The sequence below is a fragment of the Pyrus communis genome, chromosome 4 (assembly GCF_963583255.1).
Source record: "Pyrus communis chromosome 4, drPyrComm1.1, whole genome shotgun sequence".
NCBI classification, from domain to species: domain Eukaryota; kingdom Viridiplantae; phylum Streptophyta; class Magnoliopsida; order Rosales; family Rosaceae; genus Pyrus; species Pyrus communis.
Window position 1 is genome coordinate 3,592,151 of NC_084806.1, and position 24,498 is coordinate 3,616,648.

Consider the following 24,498-nt stretch of genomic DNA (forward strand, 5'->3'; position numbering starts at 1 on the left):
TGATGTTGATTCACAGTTTTGAAAGGGGTTCTGACGCTTGAATTATTATCCTATTTGAACTTGACTGCCTGAACTATCTTTTTGGTAAATTAACTTCTGAACTATTTAAAATTAGTCAATTGACTCATCACCATTAGATTTGATGAAATTTCATCCACTTCAAATATTGCCACGTGATTCACCCTTAAAGGTAAATTGGTGTCAGTATTGAATGGCAAAATAGATAAAATTTCATCGAATCTGACAGTGAGGGTTGATTGGGTGATTTCAAATAGTTCAAGGGTTTATTTACCTAAAAAATAGTTCAGATAATCAATTTTAACTGGAATAATAATTCAAGGGATCAAACGACAGTTCGTTCTTATTGATATGATATGCCATCACCTTTTACATATAAATATGAATTTTATGCCTCATGTCATTTATATCAGCGTAGAATTTGGCTTAAAGTGCATACAATTACTTTGTTTCTACTGTTCTATATACAAACTCTTGGCGGCAATTCTGTATTGCAATTCTTTGAGGTCCGCGCGTACGTTCCCTTCGGTCCCAACGGGCAAAATCTTGCATGCAACCGGTTATTTGTCTTTTTCTCTCTATCTCGCTCGCACATCATGTAAGGGAAACAAATAAATGGGTACATGGTTAAATCTCCCATCTTAACAGCATTTTTTGTGGCTCACAATGTGATGTATTTCCTTTTTGCAGAACAAGTATTCGTAGAGAAAAATTATAAATGTTCTAGAAACCGTAATTTTTTGCCACCTTTTGTTACGAGGGACGTTAGATTTTTAGATTGAGTAATGCTAGGGAAACCAAAATTTTTAAACCAAATGATGTGTCACCAATAAGAAACAAGCACGTTAATTAACACTTAATTAATAATACAATCATTTACAACCATATCATTTAGTTTGCAAATTTGATCTACCTAACATTACTTTTTTAGATTATTTTATCTTTACCAGCTTTGACGAGATAAGAATTGCTCCTTTTTGTTATTAGTAGTGATCATCGCCATCTCAATGATTGAAAATTGAATGAGTTTAAAAGATTCAAGTAAGGGGTAAATTAAACCAAACTTATTCAATCCACAAAACGTAGTGACACAATGCTCACCATCGTTAACAAAATACATATTGTATTGGGAAAAGTCTAGTTCATATCAAACGGGCAAGACAAGCAAGGGGACTACAAAAGTAAAAAGAAGAGAAAATAATCCATTTCTTAACGTACGAAGTTTAACATGTAGACAAAACAATCAGTCCAGAAACAAAAATAAGAACAGATAATTGATCAAATCCTAATTTTCTTTGGAACCTAGAAGGATTAATATCGAAAAAAAATATGTCTACGTCCTTCAGTCAAATCCCCTCGCGAAAACTGAGTGAGAAAAGCTAAAAGATCGCCTTTTGCAGAGGTCTTACTTGCCGTTTTCTGGGCTGTTTCAGGTAAGCCCGTGAATGCTGCAAGATTTACTGTGTTTTATCCGAAGTAACAATTAGTTATTGATTTAATCCATACCGATTAAGCCCCAAAGAAAAAGTAGCAAGCACTTACCTTAGCAGTTGCGGGTTCGGCGGCAGGCTTGGATTCTTCACCTTTGAAGTTGTCATCACCTGCACAAAACCACTTTCACATTAGGTTTTTTCCATCTGAATTGTGATTCAGAACAGAAACTTCTACCGTGCTGGTGCCTGCACATAGATACCGGCACCTTCCGTATGTGTACCTACGCACACTTTCGTTCACATACTACCCTAAAAGTCCATACAGTTTTTGATTCCCGTATCCCTTCACCAACAGCATGCCCGTTGTTGTTTCACATTCAGAATGGGAGAAGCTGAAGATAAAGAGAAGTCTTTCGAAGTCTTTCTAATTGTACAGTGATTTCAAAAGGAATGGAACTTTATATGGTTTGGAATTAGGAAGGATTGATATTGTAAATGTGTGTTACTTGGCAATTTTTATTTATGCGGTTTTACTGAAAATGTAAATGCATGTTAATCAGGCATGGAGGTATGCTGTACCTCCGTCTTCAGGCAAATCAGAGGTCCAGAGAGTGAGGTTGTCTCTCAACAATTGCATGATAAGGGTGCTGTCCTTGTATGACTCCTCACTCAAGGTGTCCAACTCTGCAATTGCCTCATCAAATGCCTGTTTAGCCAAATGGCAAGCCCTACAAGTTTACGACGACAACGACCATCTCAGGAGTTACTTCAACGAAAATAATCAAAAGATAACAGACGTAAACTGATACCTCTCGGGAGAATTCATAATCTCATAGTAGAAGACAGAGAAGTTGAGGGCTAGACCGAGACGGATCGGGTGGGTTGAAGGGAGATCTTTGTTTGCAGTGGCTGAGGCAGCCTGAGAAAGGACGTGGGAATAGGAGAGCACATCAAATGACAACAAGTGTAAAAGAATGAAACATACATAAGCACTGATTAACATCCATTTGTGTTAAAATTGGTAAAATTAAACATGCCTCATATCCCTTGAGTGATTGCTCAGCTGCCTCTTTTCTGTCCTGATCGGTCTTGAACTCAGCAAGGTACCGATAATAGTCACCTTTCCTGAAACATGCACGCCATTGTTGGTCACAAAAAAAAATTAGAAATTCCAAATACAGTATGAAGAATGTCAGTACAAGATGAAGAAAAATAGGATAACAGAACCAAAGGACTTTGTACTCTTTAACCTATCATTTAGGCAGGGCCAACAAGGAAACGGAGAAAATTTCCTGAACCGATATATATTTGCAATTTTTCCCTTTTGCAATATATTCCACGCATTCATTGGAGTAAACTACTAGGGGAAAACGTGACTCACATCTTGTAGTAGAAAACAGTGGCCTCTCCAGAGGAGGAAGAGGGGATCAGGTGCTTGTCTATGATTGACAGAATGTCATCGCAAATCTTGGAGAGTTCCTCCTCCACCTTCACCCGGTAACCCTTGATCAGTTTGACATTGTGCTCATTTCCCTTAGACTCTTCCTTTTGCTCAATGGACGACATGATGCGCCAAGAGGCCCTTCGAGCACCTATGACATTTTTGTATCCCACAGAAAGAAGATTCCTCTCCTCTACAGTCAGCTCAAGGTCAAGTTTCGCAACTTTCTTCATACACTCAACCATTTCTGCATCATCGAGTAAGCATAACAATTCAAAGAGAAACTCATCTTGACATACGGCTAGCAAATCATTTCCACTCACTTCAACACTATGCATAAAAGTGTATACGTTTGATTCTCCCTATATATTCCGAAAAAAAGGACGATCAAATTCTAAACCGAAACAACGACCAATTAGCCATCACCGGGTATATATCCTTCATTCATTTAAAACCAATTCAAACTAGAAACACATTCAATTCCGAACACCATAAAAACGCGTTCGATTCATTTCCATTGTTCAATATTAATCTAAACAATACATTCCATACTATTTAAAAAAAAAATTGATCAATTCTAACGAATAATAAAAATCATTCGGAATTTAATAAAAATTCTTTAAATTCGATACAAATGCTGAAACATGCACAATCTGATCAACGCCAGCTTTGACATATAAACGTAACGATCGAATTATAAGAACTTGGAATTCCTCCAATGCAACAAAAATGGAACAAAAACAAAGGCATTCGTTATTTCATGCAAAATCCTGTAAGATCCGATACAACGCCGAAACACTCACAATCCGATCAATGCCTGCTTTAACATATAAAAACATATACACATGCGTACACACATATGCATATACATATATACACACACATAAGAACAGCGACGGATTAAAAGATGGAGAAAATTAGAGTGAGGTGTGAGTGAGTGACCTTCGTATCGCTCGGCCTGCTCGGCGAGCTTGGCCAAGTAAACCTGGGTCTCTCTCTCCTTCTTGGGCGACGCCATCGTTTCGTTTCAGAGAGAGAAATGGGAGATGATGATTGATCAAAGCGAAGAGGAAGACGATGATGAATGGTAAAACTGAGTGGAACAATAGGGGGAGGGTGGAGAGATGCGAGGAAATTGGAAATGGCGGGTTTAAATAAGGAGAGAGACTTTTGCTGTTAAACATCGAGCAACTTGCGGGGTGCCCCTGACCAGATCTCGACCGTCCGTTTCGAATGTTTGAAGGAGAGGACGACACTGGGAGTAGGAAGCGCGCAGTTTTTGTTATTTTTGTGCGAGTGTGCGAGAACTGGCAAGGGAGGCCTTTGAATACTTGCCCTTCTCTCGGAGGGGCTTTTTCGGGATTTTACCTTGCACCATTGAACACCTTTCTTAATTCTTACCAACAACATGTAATGATCCCAATCGGATTGTATGTCATCACAAGGGATGTCACATAAGCGAGATAGTTGTAATGTTGGCATACAGAAATTTTACAGTGTGATAGAACACAGTCATATACACTAAGTGTCATAGTATAAGTGGTTGGATACTTTTAAAAAAAAAATTTTAACCACTTTTATATGATACTTGGTGTATCGAGTCGTGTTCTGGGCAGCCTGAAAATTTTTTCATTGGCACATGGTGCTCTTTTTTTTCCAGACAATGATGGGTCGAGAGCTAGTTTTCAACTAAGCCACATACTGTGTTAATCAAAATTAGGTATCGAATTTGTTATTTATAAAAATCGAACTTTAGGCATTTCAAATGTTAAATTTTGCAAAGACATTGTGGATACTCATGAACATCGTAATTGACAACTGACAAGAGTAATGAAAACATATTAATTGTTCATACTCAAATGTTGAATTTTAAAAAGGGTTTGTGACCCAATCAATTAAAAAAGAGCGTGTATCTTTACGGTCGAAAGCTCAACACCAAATTCCCTCTCCTCCAATATTTGCTAGGAGCCTAGAAGCTATCAGAGTCCATGGATTTGGTTTGACTTGGGAATCCGAATCCAGTCTAGGGATTATGAAACCTTTCTAGGCCCTTCTCTCTGAGAGACATTCTTTTTACTGTGAGAGTTTTTCTCCTGTTTTTGTAACAGTTTCTAATCTGTTCAAAATCGGTGTAGGCGACTCTAGTTTTGGTTGGAGTCGGTTGTTAATTTCCCCTTTCTTGTTTTGTTTTTTCTGTTCCATTTTCTGATGTGTTTTCCCCCTCTACAACTCAATCTGCCATCCTCTTCTTATATTTCTAACATTCCTTCCTCTTGTTCATATGGGTTTTGATCTCCTTCTTCTGAGATTCGTTTTTTAGCCATACGTTCTGTTGAGATGGTGTGTAGAGTTACGATTCTTCAACCGAATCGGGTGTTCCCAACACCACCAACTTCTCTATGTAGTCTGTCATTTCTGGCAGTGTTGTTCAAGGTTTTCCATGTGTTGTTCACCCTCTAATGTTTGCTTTTATAAAAATATAATTATAATAATAACTTGAATACTAAAACATCCGAGTGTAGTCTAGATCCGAGAGACAAGATGAAACCGAAACACTTACTATCCCTTGTTGAACACATTGATAGAGTAATGATGTAAAGGGCAAAAGAAAGATGAGTAATTAACTTTTGGCTTTACACAGGCTTTAGGGTATGAAAATTAGTGTACCACCTGTATTCTAAGCACACTAAAAAATCTCTCAAGACTTAGAAACTAGCAGAGTCCATCAAAGGGCGGCACTACCCAAATCGCGGGTGGTATGTACTCTCGCAATCTTGAATCTAGATAGTAATGTTGCGTGATGGTTCCGTCCTCCAAGTTAAAGATACCCATATCATCACTTGGTCTTGTTCCATCAGATGTTTTAAACTTGCCAAATGATGGTGCTAGATCGTCCGTGAAGTATATGGAGTTCGGCCGGCATGTAGGTATGTTGGAGGCCAAATTAGAGAGTGAGTGATTGTCGCCCACAAATAGAGTCTCGTCTCCGATGCTTTTTACCTCAACGTAGTCTGCAATCGTTCCGTCTTGGTGGTTGAAATTGAACACACACTTGCAAACCCTAAAGCCTGTAGTCCGAAATTACTTGCTCTTGGTGGGACCATCTTTGGTTGCCTTTAAGAGCAACTTCATCCCTAAAGACTTTGCGTCAGCACCCAGCCCATTTATCTACTTCAATGAACAGTAATAGACCCTAATGAACAGTAATAGGCCAAAGCATCTCCACCCCAAAAAAAATGTGTTGGCATCCAGTCTAAAAATGCGCTGGCACAAACGATCTCCACCCCTACAAAATACGCTGGCACCCAGTCCATTTAAAATATTAAATAATTTTTTTATAAAATAATAAATAAAAAAATAGTTTTAATTTCGGATAGGATTTTTAATCAATCTCGTCACGCCACGTGTCATTATCCGAACGTACTATTTTGTGAATAGATTTCCGCTAAGATTTTCAACCAATCCCGACAACCCACGTGTCACTTCCTGTTTACAATAATTTAGGCGAGATTTCGATAAGATTTTTAACCAATCTTGTCACGCCACGTGTCATTATCCGAATGTATTATTTTGTAGATAGATTTCTGATAAGATTTTCAATCAATCTCGACACGCCACGTGTCACTTCCTATTTACAATAATTTAGCCAAGATTTCGATAAGATTTTCAACCAATCACGTAGTACCACGTGACATTGTCCAGAACCTCATCTTCTCTTTTTTTGTGCATATAAACCCTACATCCCTACATCCATCCTCACACTAAACTCAATCCTTTTTTTTAGCTCAAAATTCTTCTTTATCGTTTTCAAATCTTGAGTTCTTACAATGTCTTCTTCGAACGTACAATAATACAACAAATTGAACTACAAAACCCTAACCAGTCTACAAAGGTGAAAACATCTCTCCTCGCCGCAACGCCCAATCCTCATTCGTCCCGCCGGAGGCATCCTCTCTCCTCGCCACCATAAAATCTCTCCTCACATCGGATTGGGATGTTGAGTCCAAATACAGAAGCTATGAAGGGTTTTGTGTTTCACTTTCAAAGACCTGAGAGAGAGGAAGACGGCACCAGCTGGTATCTGAACCATCACTTTACTCATAGTGAGCGACACAAGGTCTGGTGAAGTGTACACAATTTCAGGCAAAATTAGGTTCCCTCCCTCCCAAGCTGGAGCAACATCAATATTTAATTTCTTGGCACGACGATCCTGTAGTGCTATCCGGATCAGTCTCGTGATTTCTTCAATCCTTGTCCACTCCTCACAAACCAAACTAAACCCTTGTAATTGTGTTGCCGCTGCCACCGGATGGCTAAGAAGACCCTCAATTGCGTAAGATGCCAAAATGTTTTCGTTTAATACCATATGCTTCAATTTAGGTGCCCTAATAATAAATTTGAATATATCCAGGCCACGCCATATTACATTTCATAGTTGAAATCTGAATGGAGCCTCAACGAAAAGAGTTTCAAAGTCTCTAGGCTCACCCTGAAATGCCGATCAACATCTGGAAATTTGTCTATCATCCCTTCAAAAGCCAGCTCCTCAAGTAACGGTAGAAATTCTGCAGGGATGGATAGGTGGGTTAGAAATTCTGCAAGTACCGGTAGAAATTCTGCAGGGATGGATCTGATAGGTGGGTTAGAAATTCTGCAGGATGGATCTGATAGGTGGGTTATATCCACTTTCAAAGACTTGAGAGAGAGGAAGACGGCACCAGCTGACATTTGAACCATCACTTTCCTCATAGTAAGCGACACAAGGTCTGGTGAAGTGTACACAATTTCAGGCAAAATTAGGTTCCCTCCTTCCCAAGCTGGAGCAACATCAATATTTAATTTCTTGGCACAACGATCCTGTAGTGCTATCCAGATCAGCCTCTTGATTTCTTCAACCCTTGTCCACTCCTCACAAACCAAACTAAACTCTTGTAATTGTGTTGCCGTTGACACCTGATGTCAGGGTCTTCTTAGCCATCCGGTGGCAGCGGCAACACAATTACAAGGGTTTAGTTTGGTTTGTGAGGAGTGGACAAGGGTTGAAGAAATCATGAGACTGATCCGGATAGCACTACAGGATCGTCGTGCCAAGAAATTAAATATTGATGTTGCTCCAGCTTGGGAGGGAGGGAACCCAATTTTGCCTGAAATTGTGTACACTTCACCAGACCTTGTGTCGCTTACTATGAGGAAAGTGATGGTTCAAATGTCAGCTGGTGCCGTCTTCCTCTCTCTCAAGTCTTTGAAAGTGGATATAACCCACCTATCAGATCCATCCTGCAGAATTTCTAACCCACCTATCAGATCCATCCCTGCAGAATTTCTACCGGTACTTGCAGAATTTCTAACCCACCTATCCATCCCTGCAGAATTTCTACCGGTACTTGAGGAGCTGGCTTTTGAAGGGATGATAGACAAATTTCCAGATGTTGATCGGCATTTCAGGGTGAGCCCAGAGACTTTGAAACTCTTTTCGTTGAGGCTCCATTCAGATTTCAACTATGAAATGTACTATGGCGTGGCCTCGATATATTCAAATTTATTATTAGGGCACCTAAATTGAAGCATATGGTATTAAACGAAAACATTTTGGCATCTTACGCAATTGGGGGCTCTGACGAACTTCAATCTTTAAATTCTGACGAACTTCATATATTTCATACTCTCAAAACACGATCCGAAATTTGACCAACAAAGAATAAAAGACCTTAGAGAAAAACTCTTCTCTGTTTTTAATTCTTCAATATATCCCACGGCTATACTAACGTTTGTATAAAACCTAAGATACTGGTTGATCAAGAGGTACATTCATCTATTAGATGATACTGTTTGTTTACCAAGGAATGCCTTGATCCCATTCAAACGGTCATGCATTTTTCATTCCTGTATTGTTCAACTCAGCATGTTTTATGATCACACGAAAATGTATGTGTCCAGACTCTTAATTTTGGACACAGCAAGGATTTGTTCTTACAAATATTAAAATGAATAAACAAATAAGACCAAAAAAAAAAATTTGCCCTAAGAAAAAAAAATGGACGAATGAATTGCTACAGACGCCTTGACAAAAAATACACGAGTTGCAGCTACTTCGGTGCGAAATATTCTAATCTACAGCTTCCACACACGCTCACTCCAGTAATGACTCGTGATCGCCTTCGAGGTTCTTCGGATTCTGATCACGAGACACATTTTCTTCCCAGATCATAATCTGCTAATGAAAATGAACAAAAATGACAGTTAATTCAAGATTTACCCAAACTCCACATCGCTCCTCGCTCCTTGCAAGTCGATGTCACAGCCAAAAAAAACTCCTGCTACCGTTGTAAACCTCCTACGTCCTAGGGCTGATAACTTATTGCAACTAAATCAGGAGACTGGACTCCGGTGAATAATCAAAACTTGATTCTCGAGAGATGAGAGAAATTACCGGAGCTAAAGGAGGAAAAACAATTGTACACGTCCGCAACGATGATGGCTCCTAAAGTAAAATAATCATTTTTTTACGAACGGTTTTTGGCAAACAAGTAGTCGTTGATCACTCCCATTCTCAAGGTCAATCACCCTTGCTTCCCAACGTATTTGTGTAGCAAAGATGCGCGCCATCTCTATAGCTCCCTTTTTATCACAGAGAACAACCCATCCCTGCCAAACAGTCATAAATTCATGTCCCCAAATGATCGATTTCACACATAACATGGAAATATTAAAAGTTGGCAACATACGCAAAAAAGGGAAATAAAAATACCTCAGGTTGCAGAATCCGGTCCATCTCTAAGAATAAGTCCATCATGCCGCACCTCTCTGAAGAGAGATGTGAGAGCAGCCCATCTGCATGCAGCAAATCATATGTTCGAGGATATGTCGGGAATGGTTCACACCTGTATCAAAAGCTTAAATGGATCACAACTACTGACTCTACTCAAGAAAATAGGATATAAAGAGAACAAATGAGTCCTAGTTTTTTTACATTCAAAGTTTGTCAGCCATGCTTAAAGAGTTAACCATTCTTAACTTTATTTTTTCCCTGTAAAAACAGTGCATTTGAATTACGCAGAAAAAATCTTCTAATATCAACTTAGGTGAAGAGATTGAAACCGACTTACCAGTCATGCAAAACACCAGCAAAACCTTGATCTAGAATGAGAGGAAGTGTGTAGGGAGCATTGACAGGCACAACATTCATCACCCACACTGATTTTCTTTCCTCCAGAAAAGCAGCATTTAAACCCCCATAATGAGCACTCATGTCCATCACATTGCGTAGCATGTTGAATGGAGGTAATGGGTCTTCATCGCCTGGTCTCTTCGGGTGGTCAGAGAAAATCAAGGGTGTAAGCAAAGACCAATAGTTTTTCAGAGCTGATCTCCAAACCTGCAAGTCTTCAAAGAAATCTTCAGGCTGAACTCCTGCAAGGGTAAAAGGGTATCAATATGCTGGCAGAACACCATGAAGTGAAGTGTAGAACTGAATGATGATGCAACAAAACTTTCCATGAACTTCAAGCTCAGCCGAGCTCAATCGATGGGGACTAGAGGACCTATTTCGGATTGGAGCCCAGCGTTTGCTGGTGGTCCCACTTATACATGATACGAGAGGCTTATAATATGATCGAACGTCTTGCCCTTCATTACAAACTGGTAGAGCACCCTGCTTACTACAATAAATAATAAAAAGCAAAGCATCAGTAAGGTTCTTTTGCAGTGGAAAAGAAATAAGTGGAGCTCTTGAAATACTCTAGCTCAATGGCGCAAGTCAATACCAAAGCCTTAAACAGTACTGATTATCACATGTCAAACTAGAAAATTATTCACAAGAGACCCTCACCGAGATGCATAGCAATCAGAATCCACAGTTTTCTGCCAGATAAAAGTTTCATATTGCTGAGCTTTTAGAGTCCAACAGACTTTCGGGGTCAATTCCTCCATCGTTGTGAACATGCTATTCTTCATGCTCAATGAACTTCCATATGGTTGGCTTGTCAATGAGGTTACAACAAAGTAGCCTCCGGGCTTGAGTACCCGGTCAACTTCTAAAAGCAACATCGAATCTGATTCATGAATTAATTAAGGTTCCATTAGAGGAATGATATTTGGAAAAAAGCAAAGGACAACTCCAAAGGAAGAAATATGCTCAATGGAAATCCCAATTACCTTTTTTGTCCCAAACAATACCACACTGAGCACAATGAACCATTTCAAATGACAATGCTGGGTAAGGAAGCTGTCTTGTAATGAAGTTTCCAATCATTGCTGGAAGACCTCTCTCAAGGGTCAACTGAACTTGACTGCCAGTTGCCTCGTATGCCGCAATACAAATAGCCATTACATTCAGTGATACTAAATGAGCTCCGAAACTACCAAAACCGCAACCAATATCCAGAACAGTTTGCACCTGTAGTTTAAAGTAGATGTATTAAAATAAATCACGCAACAGTCAGACTTTACATTGTCACCAACAGGAAGCAAAAGTAGCTTGGTTTGTTTTGCTTCCAACATAAACTTAATTTTTGCGCTATGAGACAACAGCAGAGATACGTGTTAACAAATTCTGGCCTGTTTGAAATCTAACAGTCACGCTGCCGAAGAGAGTAAAAACTGATAATTACGACTTTAATTCCCAAAGAATACTTACACCGGCTTGAAGAAAGTCAGAGTCACTTTTTAAACCTATCATCTTTGCAATTTGAAGAGAATAATCCTTGACACCATCAAAAATCAGACCATCGTCAGAGTGAAAGGCGATTTGATTTTCTTCTAGTAGCATCAACCTGAATATTTTTATCAAGAAGTTAAAGAATAATTATGTACAGAAATAAATATTCACTCACAGCGAAAAACGAAAAACAACATAGAAACTAATTCAATTTTTACAGTTGAAAAACGTAAATGTTTTAAATCACTGGGGTTGAGTCATCACTTATTTAAAAGCGGTCAAATATATAACTTTAACTGGGAAGAACCTTTTGGTCATGCTTCCAGATGAAAGAAATTGGTCTTTGGTTATCTTCACGTTTCCACTCCATATCACATCCCTACCAGCTGGCCACCTCAGGGGGATCTTATAATCCTTAGGAGGGCGAACTAGACACCGTTCTCTGTTTCTTGATACTTCACAATGCCGATCAAACTCCTCCCCATCTTTAAACCCGGCTAAAAGGTTTGCTGAAACATTGTAACAAGGCACGTGATTTTCTCTTTCTTTGCTACAAAGGCCAAGCTCTCTTTGTCGACTAGCCCCCAATGAAAGAGACCTCAGCTCCAGATAATCAACCGCCGCTTGCTCCTTTAGCCTCCTATAGTTTGTATATATGTCGGGTACTGGAGTGATAGTTAAAGAGTCAAATGTATGAGAAGAAGATGATCCCAGCACTGCAATTAGTGCGAGTACACTAACAACACACAAGAGTAACCAACTGAGTGGCGGTCTAGGGCCAAAAATGAGGGAGAGTTTACTGAACCAGGAGCTTCTCATGTCCAAGTAATGAAAACCTGACTTAAGAATTCCAAAATAACCCCCACTAGTTCACCAAGCACTTAAATCTCCAAGAACAACGAAAACCATAACCTATTATAAACTACAAGCTTCTATATATATTGCCGTGAATCCGGACAATTCCTACAAGCATTGAAACAATAAATTCCACTTCTTCCACAACGACATACACAAATCTTCGCTTTCTGATTGCGCCAAGAGACTCATAAATCAGTCTGTAAATCCATAGTGATCCTTACTTGGACACAAAGTTAAGATCACAACCCCAACACAATTCAGTACTCAATTACGAATCAGTAAAATTCTAAAACTTCCCACAGCGAATGTAAAGCCGAATTCGGAAAGAAATGGACAATGACAAGTGTTGAGCAAAAGACCAACCTGCAACAAAATCCAAAGATCCACAAAATTAAATTCCTAACAATAAAGTCCCAAATCAAAAATCTCCATTTGGATGCTGAGAAAACTACCAGTAAATCTCACAACAGAATCCACTGACAAGATTCCAAATTCACTTCTCAATTTTCCACCCTTTTCCCAGCAACCAAACAGAGCATTAGCTCAAAAATAAATGCCATGACTTTCCATTTTTACAAATCACTGACCAAATTCCAGATCCCGAAATGGAAATTCCAAAAACTTTCAATCCGATCCAATCAAAAGCAAAATCAAACCAATCATCCAACACATGAACAAAAAGCAATAAAATCCAAAAAAGACATCGAATTTAATAACAAAAACAGAAACCCATTTCCGAAAACTGATAATTACTAGGGTTTTGGGGAAATGCTTACCGGTTTTTGGGTTCGTTGGAGAGTGGAGATTCAAAGCCTCAAACCGGAGAAAGAGTCAGCTATTATTGTGAGTCCAAATTTATAGGAATTCTAGTTATTTTTGAGCTTTTTTGTTTTTTTATTATTTTTGTTTGTGTTCGTGTTGTCGATCATCAGATCCAGAGGCTCGTTGATTTAGACAGAAAAAATCATTAAATTAATTAATTGGGAATCATTGTTATTTACCGCTTCTTGCACTTTTTATTAAATTATTTATAATTAATTTTTAGTTCTTGGCTGTATTATGTTTACGCCATAACGTATGCAAACACTACAACTAACCGTCGAGATATAAATAGAATCGAATCGACGGCTGTGATTTAGCCGTCATTAGCAACCGGATTAATTAGTTTTCTATTGATGATTAATTAGTTTTAATCACTGTTTTCAGTGCTAATCATAATCCATTTGGTTAATTGCTGTCCATCAGAAGATAATCCTCTCCAATAATTCCAGTTTGTATACTATTTATTTCAAGCACGTCGCTGTCAAAATGTTTCCGGACTTCTCTTTGCCTTTTCTTTTCACTTTTTCTTTTCATTTCCGGAAGAAAAAAGAAACGTACCGTTCGGTGCAATGCAAACAAGGAAACGGTTGCGTTTTGAGAAACAGAAGGGGATTCTCTCATCATTTCTACCTAATCATCCTCATCAAATAATCTGGATCTTTGAAATTTGATCCAACGGCTAAAAATACGGGCCCACTTTAAAAGTTATGATAATTTTAATCGTTTGATCAAATTTCAAGAACCTGAATTATTTGATGAAGAGGATAGATTAAGTGGAAAGGATCTGAAGATGATCCCTTTCACCAAACCCCTTCACAAAAATTTCAACATGTTTCAAATAATCAAAGAGAAAAGTATTTCTAGCAATAATGGGTAAAATCCTATCTCAAATATAAGAATCATGAATGGAGTATTCAACGCTAGCAATGACATGAGCAAAAAAAATTCGCTTCTCGAAAGATACAAGTCCAAGATATAAAAAAATCGTGTAAGTAATCTTATGTCCTCAATAATAAAACTCATTTGCAAATGCTTTTAAAACTACTAAAAACGTTTTTAATGAAAATGTTTTTTAAATCAATATTCACTAAAACTTTTTAGTCATTTTGAAATCACCTCCCAACGAGCTCATAACCTTCAATCGCCAAGGGCACTTGATCAAAATGGAGTCAATAAGAAATTTTTGTTTGCCAACTCTGCAGATCCAGAGTGGTGGTGGAAGAATATTAGCTGTGAAATTTTTGTTTGCTCAAAGGAGAAATTGACAGCTTTTAATTCCATAACCTCTAAACATGTGGCTCTCAGGCTTATTCTCTGTCTGTACAATAATGCACTTGAAAAAAGACAACTAAATAAACAATTTAATCCAGACTTTCAGACAATTTCAATCCTTAATCTTCTTCAAAGATCTTATCAGCAACTACTAATAAACAAAATCGATATACTCGAATTCGAGGCAGACTAAGAATCCATCTCAGATTTCGGAGCCATGCCATTTCCATCAAGTTATTAACTACGAAACACAACGTGAGAATGCTAAGAATGCAATTGCAAGTACGAAAAAGAACAGCTTCTGAATAGTACATTGTTGGATTTGTAGTTCAGTGTGGTGAATAAGTGACATTGGTATAAGTCTAGGCAAACACAGTACCAGTTACCGTCGGTTGAAGCAGGAATGATTCGTCGATGTTTGCTAGCAGGAAGCTGGTGCAAACTAGACTGGTGGAACAAAGTTAACTGAAGGAAACCTCCCGAAAACTTTGATATCATCCTTGCTTTCCTCCTTCAAGCAGTTTCCAGTTCCCTGTTCAAGTAATCAACAAACATCCTCTTGGCACTGTCTGCATCAGAAGGTGGAGGTCGCCCACTTAAACTCGTTTGCCCTGTCAATTTTATGAAAGTTCGCCTCAACCTACGAAGCTCTGGAAGCCCAACCGATCTTGAAATATTGATAGGTGGCAACCCCTGAGCAACAGAAACTCCATTTAGAGGCCCTCCAAGTGCTTGCGATTGTGCTTCCACTATAGCACTGATCACCTCCTGCGTTGCTCTGTCCAATTCATAAAGAGAATTTGCCTCGGAAAAACGTGTGTTCTGTGTTGCTATAGTTGGCTGCAAAGTTTTAACATCCCGTGACTTCGAGTCTGCCTTCTTTGTCAAATACGAAATAGCATCTAGAATGGCAGCAGAATTTTTTTCTATTCCCTCTTTATGCGGCCACAACTCAAACATCGGGGAATCCCACCGATTTCTTCTCTCTGGTGTCTCAAACCTTCTCACCAAATCTTCAAATATCTTATCACTATAAGCAGCTTCCCCCTTCTCCCTGCGCTCTTCATTCCATTTTCTACAATGTGTTTCATCAGCATCGCAGAATAAAACACAGTATCTGATTCCTGCTGCACGAGCCAAACACCACAACTCGTACCTGTAACCCTTGATGCTATTCAAAGAATCCACAATTATAACACTGTCTTTTGACACTGATCGATCAACTTCAGATCTTAGCACTCCTCTTAAATTCTTCTCTGCAGGCATATTGGCATAGCTTTCATTACGGTCAAGATGAAAGGAAGTCTCATCAATAACCCTAACTATTTGGTTCGATCCCGACTCCTTGAGAGCCTCGGCCAGGCAGAGCGCAGCCTTCGACTTTCCACTGCATGGTTGTCCACAAATCACAACCAATGCCATTTGCAGAAGAATACACTTTCGTCTAATGACACAAAATAAATCCCAACTTCTCGAAATCCAAAAGCAACTCTTCAAATTCCAATAGCAGCTACTTCACATACACAGTGTTAGCAATTAGGAAGAAAGAAATACTTCGTTAATCGCAATTACGATCGTTCTATAATCCCATTCCAACAAACAAAGATATAAACCATGTCTGAAAAGATATCAGATTAAATTCAGATGTGAGGAAATTTTCGTTACAATATTTCCGTTGTAGTGAAATTACGATTCATTCGGCACTCTCGGAGCTGGTAACGAACACCAATTCAGAAAATGACATGAATTCAAAACCAAAACTACGAAAATTTTCAAATTCTCAACCGGTATTCAAACAAAGCCTCCCACCATGCAGACCGAGAACCTTAATTAATTAATGATTACAACGAACATACAAGAACTCTATACGGAAATTGATACGAGTAACAACACCAGAATCTAAAGAATCGACAAAATTAATATGATTAAAACGAGATTAAGAGATTAATTAACGAAGAAAACGAGAAGTACGGAGCTTGAGAAGTACCTGTTCGACGAGAAGAAGAAGACGATTTCAGCTGGAACCGGGAGGAGGAATCAAAACTCATACAGAACACAAAGAGTAAAGCCGCTCTGCTACAGCCTATAGCAAAGAAGAGGAAGGAGGGTTTCGGGGAAAAAGGCAAAACGACGTCGCTGGGGGATACTAAACATTTTAAACAAACTATTCGGATTGTGCCCTAATTTAGTAATTTCGCCAACTCAGACCCGACCCGGCCCGAACAGCTGAAATATTTGGGAACGGGATTCGGCGGCGGTTTATTTTTTGATTCGCTGCGAGTCCCCGTTACTTGGACACCAAGACTCACGTGGGCCGATGGGACAGGTCATCGTAACAGTTGATTTCATCGCACGTATCCCGTGAAAGACGTTATGAATGCAAATAAATGCCGTCGTCTTCTTTCAAACTTCTACCGCTATAAGAACCCTACACACGCCAATCGCAATCGCATTTCTCCTCCTCCCTCCGTCTCAGGTTTTCGGCTCCGACTGGTACGAAATCCCGGTGAGTTTTTCGTCTCCGTTTGCTTATGCAATTCTTTTTAAATTTAATATTCGCACTCTCTTTCCCTGTCAACCTTGGAGCTTTGATTTTGGTTCTGTTATGGAGGATGGTTTTTTCACAAATGCGATAGTTTAAATTACGGTACGGGATTCGAACTTGAGTCATGGTAAATCTTGTGTAAATCTTTGGTTTAAGTGTTTGTCTTGGTCTCATCCGGCCTCACAATTCTCCCATTTGTGTTAGAAAACTTACCTATGCAGTGTGAAGGAGAGATTCTTGTGTCGCAATGGCCTTATGGGGGATTGAGATTCGTTCCATATCTCTGTGTCCGTCCGTGTTCGGAGTTCGCACAAGGGGAGATCCGGATTACTTATTTTCAATTTTATGGTTTCTTTAGTCCACTTCACAAAGATCCAAAAACTTGAACAGCCCGAATCTTTTTTTCTCTTGAACGGTTTAGATTTATCGAAACTCCATACTCAAGATCTAGAGTGAATCCCATTTCCTTATAAGGGCACCACTACCACACATGAGGGGAGTGGGACCGGAGGGAAGGTAGGATCAAAATACACGTATTGAGTTAGAGTATGTCTCACCCGACCTCACCTTCGTCTCGCTTTAATCGTTTCAGGAAAGATTCTTCTATTCTATATAGGACACTGGACACCAGACATAAAAATGTGAGACCAGAGACTAGAGGGTGGGTGGGACCAAATCACTAGATTTGAGTATTTTGTATGATTCCCACCCGGGATTTCATGTCCGTCCGCACTCAAAAATTTCTCCTATTCTATACGGTTTTGATTATTATGATTATTATGTTTGTGGCTTTGCATCATGAATCGAGTCTTGTGACCTTTTTGGCTTAGCTAACTTTTCTTAGTTTGTGACGAAAATAGGATAATTCAAACCAAAATCTATAAATAGGGTAATAAGATCCAGAAAAAATTGGGATAGGTGATTCGTATCTGTAAGAACAGTAAAAGCTCCGAGTTCTACATGTATTAGGGTTGCACGTGCTAGAATTCAATACGTATTCCTGTTTTGATTACTTTATCTTCCCTATATATACGTGTATAGGTTCGCAAAAACAAAGGTTTATCCCACAACTCGAGAGCTCAAATCTCAAACCGTGACAGAAAACATCAACCGCATCATTGTCCATGTCTTCCTCCATGGCATCCTCAGCTTCCCAATCTGCTGACGAAAACGAGGGGTTTGATCTGTTGAAGTGTTCGACGGTCCAAGAGGGCAAGAAAGATGCGGAGATCAGGTTACCGTTAGGGTATCGATTTGATCCCACCGGAGATGAGATTCTTGTGTACTACCTGTTTAACAAGATTATGGACCGTGCAATGCCTACCTACGATCTTATAAAAGAGGTTGATGTGTACGAGTGTGACCCGAATCAGCTGCCGAATGGTGAGTTTCAATTTGATTGGTGTTTTATGCAGCTAGTGAGTTCAGTCCATGTTTTAGGTTCAAATTTGATTGCTTTATTGTTCTGTGACTCGCAGGTGACTTCAGACATACTGCCGATTTCAATGCTGCCTATTACTTCGCCAATAGAGAACCCTTTGACGCTTGTGAAGGCAAGATAATTAAGACGGCTACAAATGGTGGTTACTGGAAGGTGATCGATGACGAAGAGGAGGTTTTGTTCGAGGACAGCAATGTAATCGTAGGGTTTGAAACCGTCATGAAGTTCTACAAGGGGCAGGCGCCAAACGGGACCAAAACTCCCTTTGTCATGAACGAATACAGGCTCAATCCTCGTGTAGTACCTGCTCATGTGCTGAATGAAAGCATTAAGAATAAGGTACGGCTGTAAACTATGTACAAAAGTTCTTGTAATATGCTTTTGTTTTAGGTTGTGAAGTTATTGTTCTCTTTGTTTCAGATCGAGAAGTACGTGGTATGCCAAATTATAAACAAGGAGGTTTCGAATCAACCAGCAATCGAGTATGGACAGGGATTGCTCGAACTACTGCAAAAATCATCTGCCGGCACCGTTGAAGATGGAGTACCAAAGTGATGGGGCAGAAGCAGTCTAGTGCTTCATTGAAATAGCAAATGCAGCTCCTTCGTTTTGATGTTTACAGCAGAACATTAAGTATCCAATATTTTTGGCCCAGTATTTGATTTGGCACAAGCGATTTTTACCTAGGAAATGGTAGGAAAGTAATTCAATTGATATGGGATTTGTTTTTTGGCAAATTAGTTATCGAGAAGTTTTTTAGTGTCACAACTCACGTGGCATTACCAATCCACACTCATCATGTTATAACACGTCGAGAGAGTTCAGAATTCTAGTTTAAATGAATTCGTATAATTGCAAGAACTGCACTTATCGTGTTATAACACGTCAAGAGAGTTTAGAATTCTAGTTCAAATGAATTCATATAATTGCAAGAATTGAAAATCAACTAGTATTGTGACCGATCTGCACTCATCATGTTATAACACATCGAGAGTCTACAACTCTAATTTAATGTATTCAACCGAAACAACATTGAGAGTTCAACGTAGCATAATGAATCCGTATGTAATTGAGAGTGTTCAAAATCAACAAACTACGCACGACCTAAAAGACTCGGCGAGAACATTCTCATTTAGATTATGACCTGTAGGTGAAACAAAGAAACGAACAAACAGATCAATAAAGTAAATGGAACTGTTTGAGAAAACACGACATGAGTAGAGGCTTCACCTATGAACACTATCTTGTTCGTCTGAGTTTCTTCCGTTTTCCAATCACGAGTTGGCACAATCTCATATATCTCCTTCACTCCCTACCATTATCGATGAAAAAAGAGGTGTGTGAATAACAAGACTCAGTGATAGCACATAATATCTGCCGAAGACAATACGAAAACAATTTACCACATAAGTACAGGATCAACCCGCAAAGCAAGTAATTGCAGCATAAGACTAAACTTTTCAAGAGAAGCAGTCGCATAATTTGATATTGAACAGTACCTGCAAAGTATGTAATTGATTTGAATTATGAATGCTCAAAACCCCTTTGCAGCGGTATACATCCATGCCATCTTTCTTCTCCCAAAGAATCTCCTCAATCCACAAACGAACCTTTTGAACAAGACCGTCAGACATTAATGACAGATAGATATGATTACTGTTGATTTTCGAAAAATTGCAGCAATGGGAAATAAGCATCCACTATCTCTGAGACAACAGTTTTAGCCGCAGAAACCGTAAATAAGTCTTTAACTATTGATTTTCTCTGGCTGCTATATAGTCTTAGTTCATAAACAATTGATGTTAGCCACAGAAATCGTAAATAAGTCATTACTGTTGATTTTCTCTGGCTACCATATACTCTTAGTTCATAAACAATTGATGTTGGCAGTGGAAATCGTAAATAAGACATTACAGTTGATTTTCTCTGGCTATTATATAGTCATAGTTCACATATGAATAATCAAAATTACAAAAATGTAATGTGATGAATGCCAACCTTTCTGCAAAGTTGTTAACACAGCACCAAATAGTGAATGGTAATTGATTTCAAACAACTCAATGAAATCATGTCATAACTATTTCACAAGAATACCTTTTCAAGATCAACCTGCCGTAGCTCGGAAATGCATAAAGTTCGCACACCAATATCATGAAGATCGCTTGTAGACAGAGTACGACTTTCTTCCAATAATGATTCTAAATGGGTAGCATGCTGAGAAGGAAAATGTTAATATAATTTTTCAGAGTAAAATCTGAATATTATTAAAAGACCGGTATGAACTACAAATACAACAAAAAAAATGGAGATATGCATGACTCACCGTGGCATCATAGGCCCGACAGTCCAATATATTGGACAAGTCAACTTGACCACGAACAGAACGAATGATACTAGCAAGTGAGTTAATACTACGTATTTCCTTCTCCAGTTCCTCAGAATCCTCTGGAGAAACCAAATCAACCTTGTTAAGAATTATAACATCCTACAACAAACAACCAAACTCATAAGACTAGAAGTGCAACACACACACACACACACACACAGAGATAGACAACAGATAAAAGTAAGTCATGAAGAACAAATAAGGTAAGTCATAAAGAGACCATACCGCAAACGCAATCTGAAGATATGCTTCAGGAAATGAAGATGAACTTCGATTTTCACTGAGCTGAAAACGGAGGTTCTTGGCATCTACAACCTGTTAAAGATATTGAGGAATAAACCTTTACTACTAACTTACAAAATAAAAATTGCATAACTTCTCTAGAAAAAAGGACAGAACAAGCTCAGTTCGTATTTAAAATACATAAGACAGAACCGACAGAAATAACATTTACTACCATGTCGTGCAGCTAACTAAGCAGTAAGCATTTACCAAAGCAAGTTCCGAAATTCAAATGGCCATAATCAATTTGGTAAAACTTTAATACATCACTGGCACATAATCCATCCAATATCAAAACTAACACAAATTTCGGAAACAAACTAGATAAACGAATCCCAACTTACAGTGATAATTGAATCAAGTTTGACAGACGATTCTAGATTATCATCCAACCACAGAACCGAAGCAAGCGGAGCTGGGTTTGCTAACCCAGTAGTCTCCAGCAATATATGATCAAGTCTACAACCAAATCAAACCGAAAACCCACATCCCAAATTCCATCAAAATCACAATAAAAAAGAAAACAATTTCAACAAAAGCAAACAAATTTCAATACAGTTTTCAAAAACCTTTCTTTTCTCTGAACAAGTTGCTCCAATGCCTGCACCAAACTGTGCTTAACAGTGCAACAAATACACCCATTTGCTAACTCCACCCACTCTTCGACAAGCGCACCGCCATCTCCTTCGTTAATCATCGCTCTCTCCACGCCAATTTCCTCACCAAACTCGTTTAATATCACAGCAATTCTCTTCCCGTGTTGGGAATTCAATATATGATTAACCAGCTGAGCAATCCGAATTCGCAAACCAAGAAAACATACTCAAAGCTCTTATCTTTTCCAAAAACTGGAAAAAATATAGCAAAACAAAAAAGACGTGAGCTTACAGTGGATTTTCCGGCGCCAAGATAGCCGGTGATGACGGTGACACCGACCGAAACGTCGTCGTCTATGCGAATAGATGAATTGGGCTGCTGCCGAGAGTAGGGTTCCGTCGGTTGGTCGATTTCAACGGCGAGAGGTGGAGCTTCTTCATCGTCTTCCATTTTTTTCCAATCCCGGGAAATTCACAGGTTTTTAGGGTTTTGTAATCCCACCTCAGTTTGAACTTGAATTATGCTGACCCACTGGGCCAATATCTGGGTCGTGGGCTTCGTTTGGGCCTTCAGGAGTAGACATTCTGCTTTCCCATCTTCTATGGGTTTTGTTTGTTGGGCTTCAGCCCACCTCTTAACCAAAAATTAAAAACATGAAAAATAGGTGCAAATGCAGCTCTCAAGTTTAAAAAATTTATGAATAAAAAAGTCATTAAAGTTACAGTATAATGATATTCTTTCATATTTATAAGTGCGATGTATCAAATTCAACGGATTTGGATCTTCTCCGGATCCCTTCCTTAGGGATTCCAGGGATCAAGGCACAAGGACCGTTCATCAAAGATCGTGTGGCCACAATTAAATGTTTTTTATATTTTTTAAAAGTAAAGCAATCTCGTTTTGCGTAAAAAGCATTTAATTATAACCGCACGATCTTTGATGAACGGTCATTGTGCCTTGATCTCCGGGATCCACAAGAAGAGGATCCGGAGACGATCCAAATCCAAATTCGACATATCTAGTTGGTAAGTTCGATAACAAATGACGTAATGTGCGGTTTAGTCCAAATATTCTCCAATATCGTTATTAAAGAAAAACACACAGTTTCACTATACCATCATATGTTGAATAAACTTTATGATTTATGACTCTTTTCAAAGAAATTATTCTTTACAACAATTTATGAAGGAGGAATATTCGAAGTCAGCTTGGGAGGGGCACGTCTAGTTGATACGATAATGCCCACGTCAGCGAAAATGATGTAATATTATATTTTATATTCTGCATGGTCTTTATTTGGGATGGAAAGAGATCTTCTCCAGATCCCTTCCTCCTAATTTATCAAATCAGGGAATCTATATCATTGAAATTTAATCCAACGGCTGAAGTTATTATAACTTTTAAAGTGGTCACATGCTTGTAACCATTGGATCAAATTTCAATAACACAGATTCCTTAATGTGGTGGATTAAAAAAAAAAAGATACGAAGATGATGCATTTCCATTTGGGATAACTACTTGATGTGCGGAGAATGATGACGAGGACGATGCTTGTATAGAAGAAGACCATGCTTGTACGGAAAACAAATACAGAGTAGGAGACGATGAGGTTTATATTATAAAATTGTATAAACCTGTAGTTTGAAGGCAAATTAAACTACTATTTTAAGTTAATTGCTTTCGCGAAGTAAAATTGCCTTAAATTAATTGACATGCTCGTATGGTTAAAACAGATTGCATTGCTTCAAAGTTCGAATTGCCTTTGCTAATCAAAGGTGACAAACATTCTTGACCATCAGTAAAATTCCTAATTAAGAAAAAATTACTTGATAGCTACTAATTAATATGCCACCACTCGATAATTGGTGTTGAATACTTGTTTAATTGTCATCATCTCATTGATTACCGTTGTATGAATTTGATTCAATCTATACATTACATAAATTTTGAAATTTAAACTAATATAACGGTAATTAACATGGAAGTGAGCATCAATATCACTTTAGGTTAGGGAGCAAAAATATACTCCTAACCAATCTATTGTACAATCTGATATGCGGAATCAAATATGCATGTCAAGCTGGCATCTGTATAGCTAGATGGTGAATATTATTAAGACTAAAAAGATAATATACTTAATGTACCGAACTGTATTTATATAATTGAATTATTGACATACTAAAAAATCTCTCTATAAATCACGAAATCGTATCAAAATTCAAGAGCCTGCCATGAATAGTAGCCAACGGGACGAAATGGCATCACAAAAAGGCAAGTCCGTTTTGAAATTTTTATCGATTCTCACGCAACAATGTATTTCAATTTTGTTTGATTATTCGGTTAAAATGGACTTACCATTTCTGACCAAGAATCAAGGACATACCACCATCCATATTTTGGTACGGAATCAGATGACAGTAACTAAAAGTTGATTGTTGCTTGTATACCATACTTAACCCAATCTGATTAGTTAAGCTATTATTTCATTTGTTTAACCCAATCTGATTAGTTAAGCTATTATTTCATTTGTATCCTAATAGTGCAGACATATCACATCTTGTATTTTGCTATATTCGAATATCATTAACTGACATGATATATACACATCACTTATCACATTGTCGTTGTGAAAACACAAGGTGATGAACTGAGTAAAGTATGAATAATCCTAGTATATGCGTGTATATCAACCGTCACATCATATGCTCTATGAAAAAATGATCTAAAAATTTAATCTGCCAACCGTT

The 24,498-nt window shown here is 38.4% G+C and overlaps 5 protein-coding genes across 6 annotated transcripts; 1 reads left to right on the top strand and 4 right to left on the bottom strand.

The window, feature by feature from the left end:
* Window positions 1–1,125: 1,125 nt before the first annotated feature.
* LOC137732059 (14-3-3-like protein GF14 iota) lies at window positions 1,126–3,994 on the bottom strand. The gene is made up of 7 exons (XM_068471354.1): window positions 3,835–3,994; window positions 2,833–3,139; window positions 2,489–2,576; window positions 2,261–2,370; window positions 2,031–2,179; window positions 1,561–1,619; window positions 1,126–1,478 (listed from the first exon to the last, which is right to left on the bottom strand). The coding sequence occupies exons 1-7, from the start codon at window positions 3,908–3,910 to the stop codon at window positions 1,476–1,478; spliced, it is 792 nt and encodes a 263-aa protein (XP_068327455.1). The 5' UTR covers window positions 3,911–3,994; the 3' UTR covers window positions 1,126–1,475.
* A 4,749-nt stretch (window positions 3,995–8,743) lies between these two features.
* On the bottom strand, window positions 8,744–13,383 carry LOC137731143 (probable methyltransferase PMT5). The gene is made up of 9 exons (XM_068470248.1): window positions 13,183–13,383; window positions 11,856–12,769; window positions 11,528–11,663; window positions 11,047–11,287; window positions 10,721–10,943; window positions 10,385–10,550; window positions 9,999–10,300; window positions 9,641–9,773; window positions 8,744–9,537 (listed from the first exon to the last, which is right to left on the bottom strand). Exons 2-9 carry the CDS (start codon window positions 12,365–12,367, stop codon window positions 9,388–9,390), a joined length of 1,863 nt encoding a protein of 620 aa, XP_068326349.1. The 5' UTR covers window positions 12,368–12,769; window positions 13,183–13,383; the 3' UTR covers window positions 8,744–9,387.
* Window positions 13,384–14,756: 1,373 nt separating this feature from the next.
* On the bottom strand, window positions 14,757–16,614 carry LOC137731999 (protein KTI12 homolog). Of its 2 annotated transcripts, none has more exons than XM_068471274.1 (2): window positions 16,488–16,614; window positions 14,757–16,010 (listed from the first exon to the last, which is right to left on the bottom strand). In XM_068471274.1, the coding sequence occupies exon 2, from the start codon at window positions 15,920–15,922 to the stop codon at window positions 15,014–15,016; it is 909 nt and encodes a 302-aa protein (XP_068327375.1). In that variant the 5' UTR covers window positions 15,923–16,010; window positions 16,488–16,614; the 3' UTR covers window positions 14,757–15,013. The 2 variants fall into 2 exon arrangements, with proteins under 2 accessions (XP_068327375.1, XP_068327376.1); XM_068471275.1 differs by having other exon boundaries at window positions 14,757–16,013; window positions 16,488–16,610.
* A 1,501-nt stretch (window positions 16,615–18,115) lies between these two features.
* Window positions 18,116–19,216, top strand: LOC137731520 (NAC transcription factor 29-like). Its single transcript, XM_068470642.1, has 3 exons — window positions 18,116–18,428; window positions 18,524–18,825; window positions 18,907–19,216. The coding sequence occupies exons 1-3, from the start codon at window positions 18,170–18,172 to the stop codon at window positions 19,039–19,041; spliced, it is 696 nt and encodes a 231-aa protein (XP_068326743.1). The 5' UTR covers window positions 18,116–18,169; the 3' UTR covers window positions 19,042–19,216.
* Window positions 19,217–19,389: 173 nt separating this feature from the next.
* LOC137731519 (uncharacterized) lies at window positions 19,390–22,221 on the bottom strand. Its single transcript, XM_068470641.1, has 9 exons — window positions 22,043–22,221; window positions 21,724–21,941; window positions 21,499–21,613; window positions 21,098–21,187; window positions 20,810–20,971; window positions 20,581–20,700; window positions 19,986–20,096; window positions 19,717–19,798; window positions 19,390–19,630 (listed from the first exon to the last, which is right to left on the bottom strand). The coding sequence occupies exons 1-9, from the start codon at window positions 22,199–22,201 to the stop codon at window positions 19,572–19,574; spliced, it is 1,116 nt and encodes a 371-aa protein (XP_068326742.1). The 5' UTR covers window positions 22,202–22,221; the 3' UTR covers window positions 19,390–19,571.
* Window positions 22,222–24,498: the final 2,277 nt, after the last annotated feature.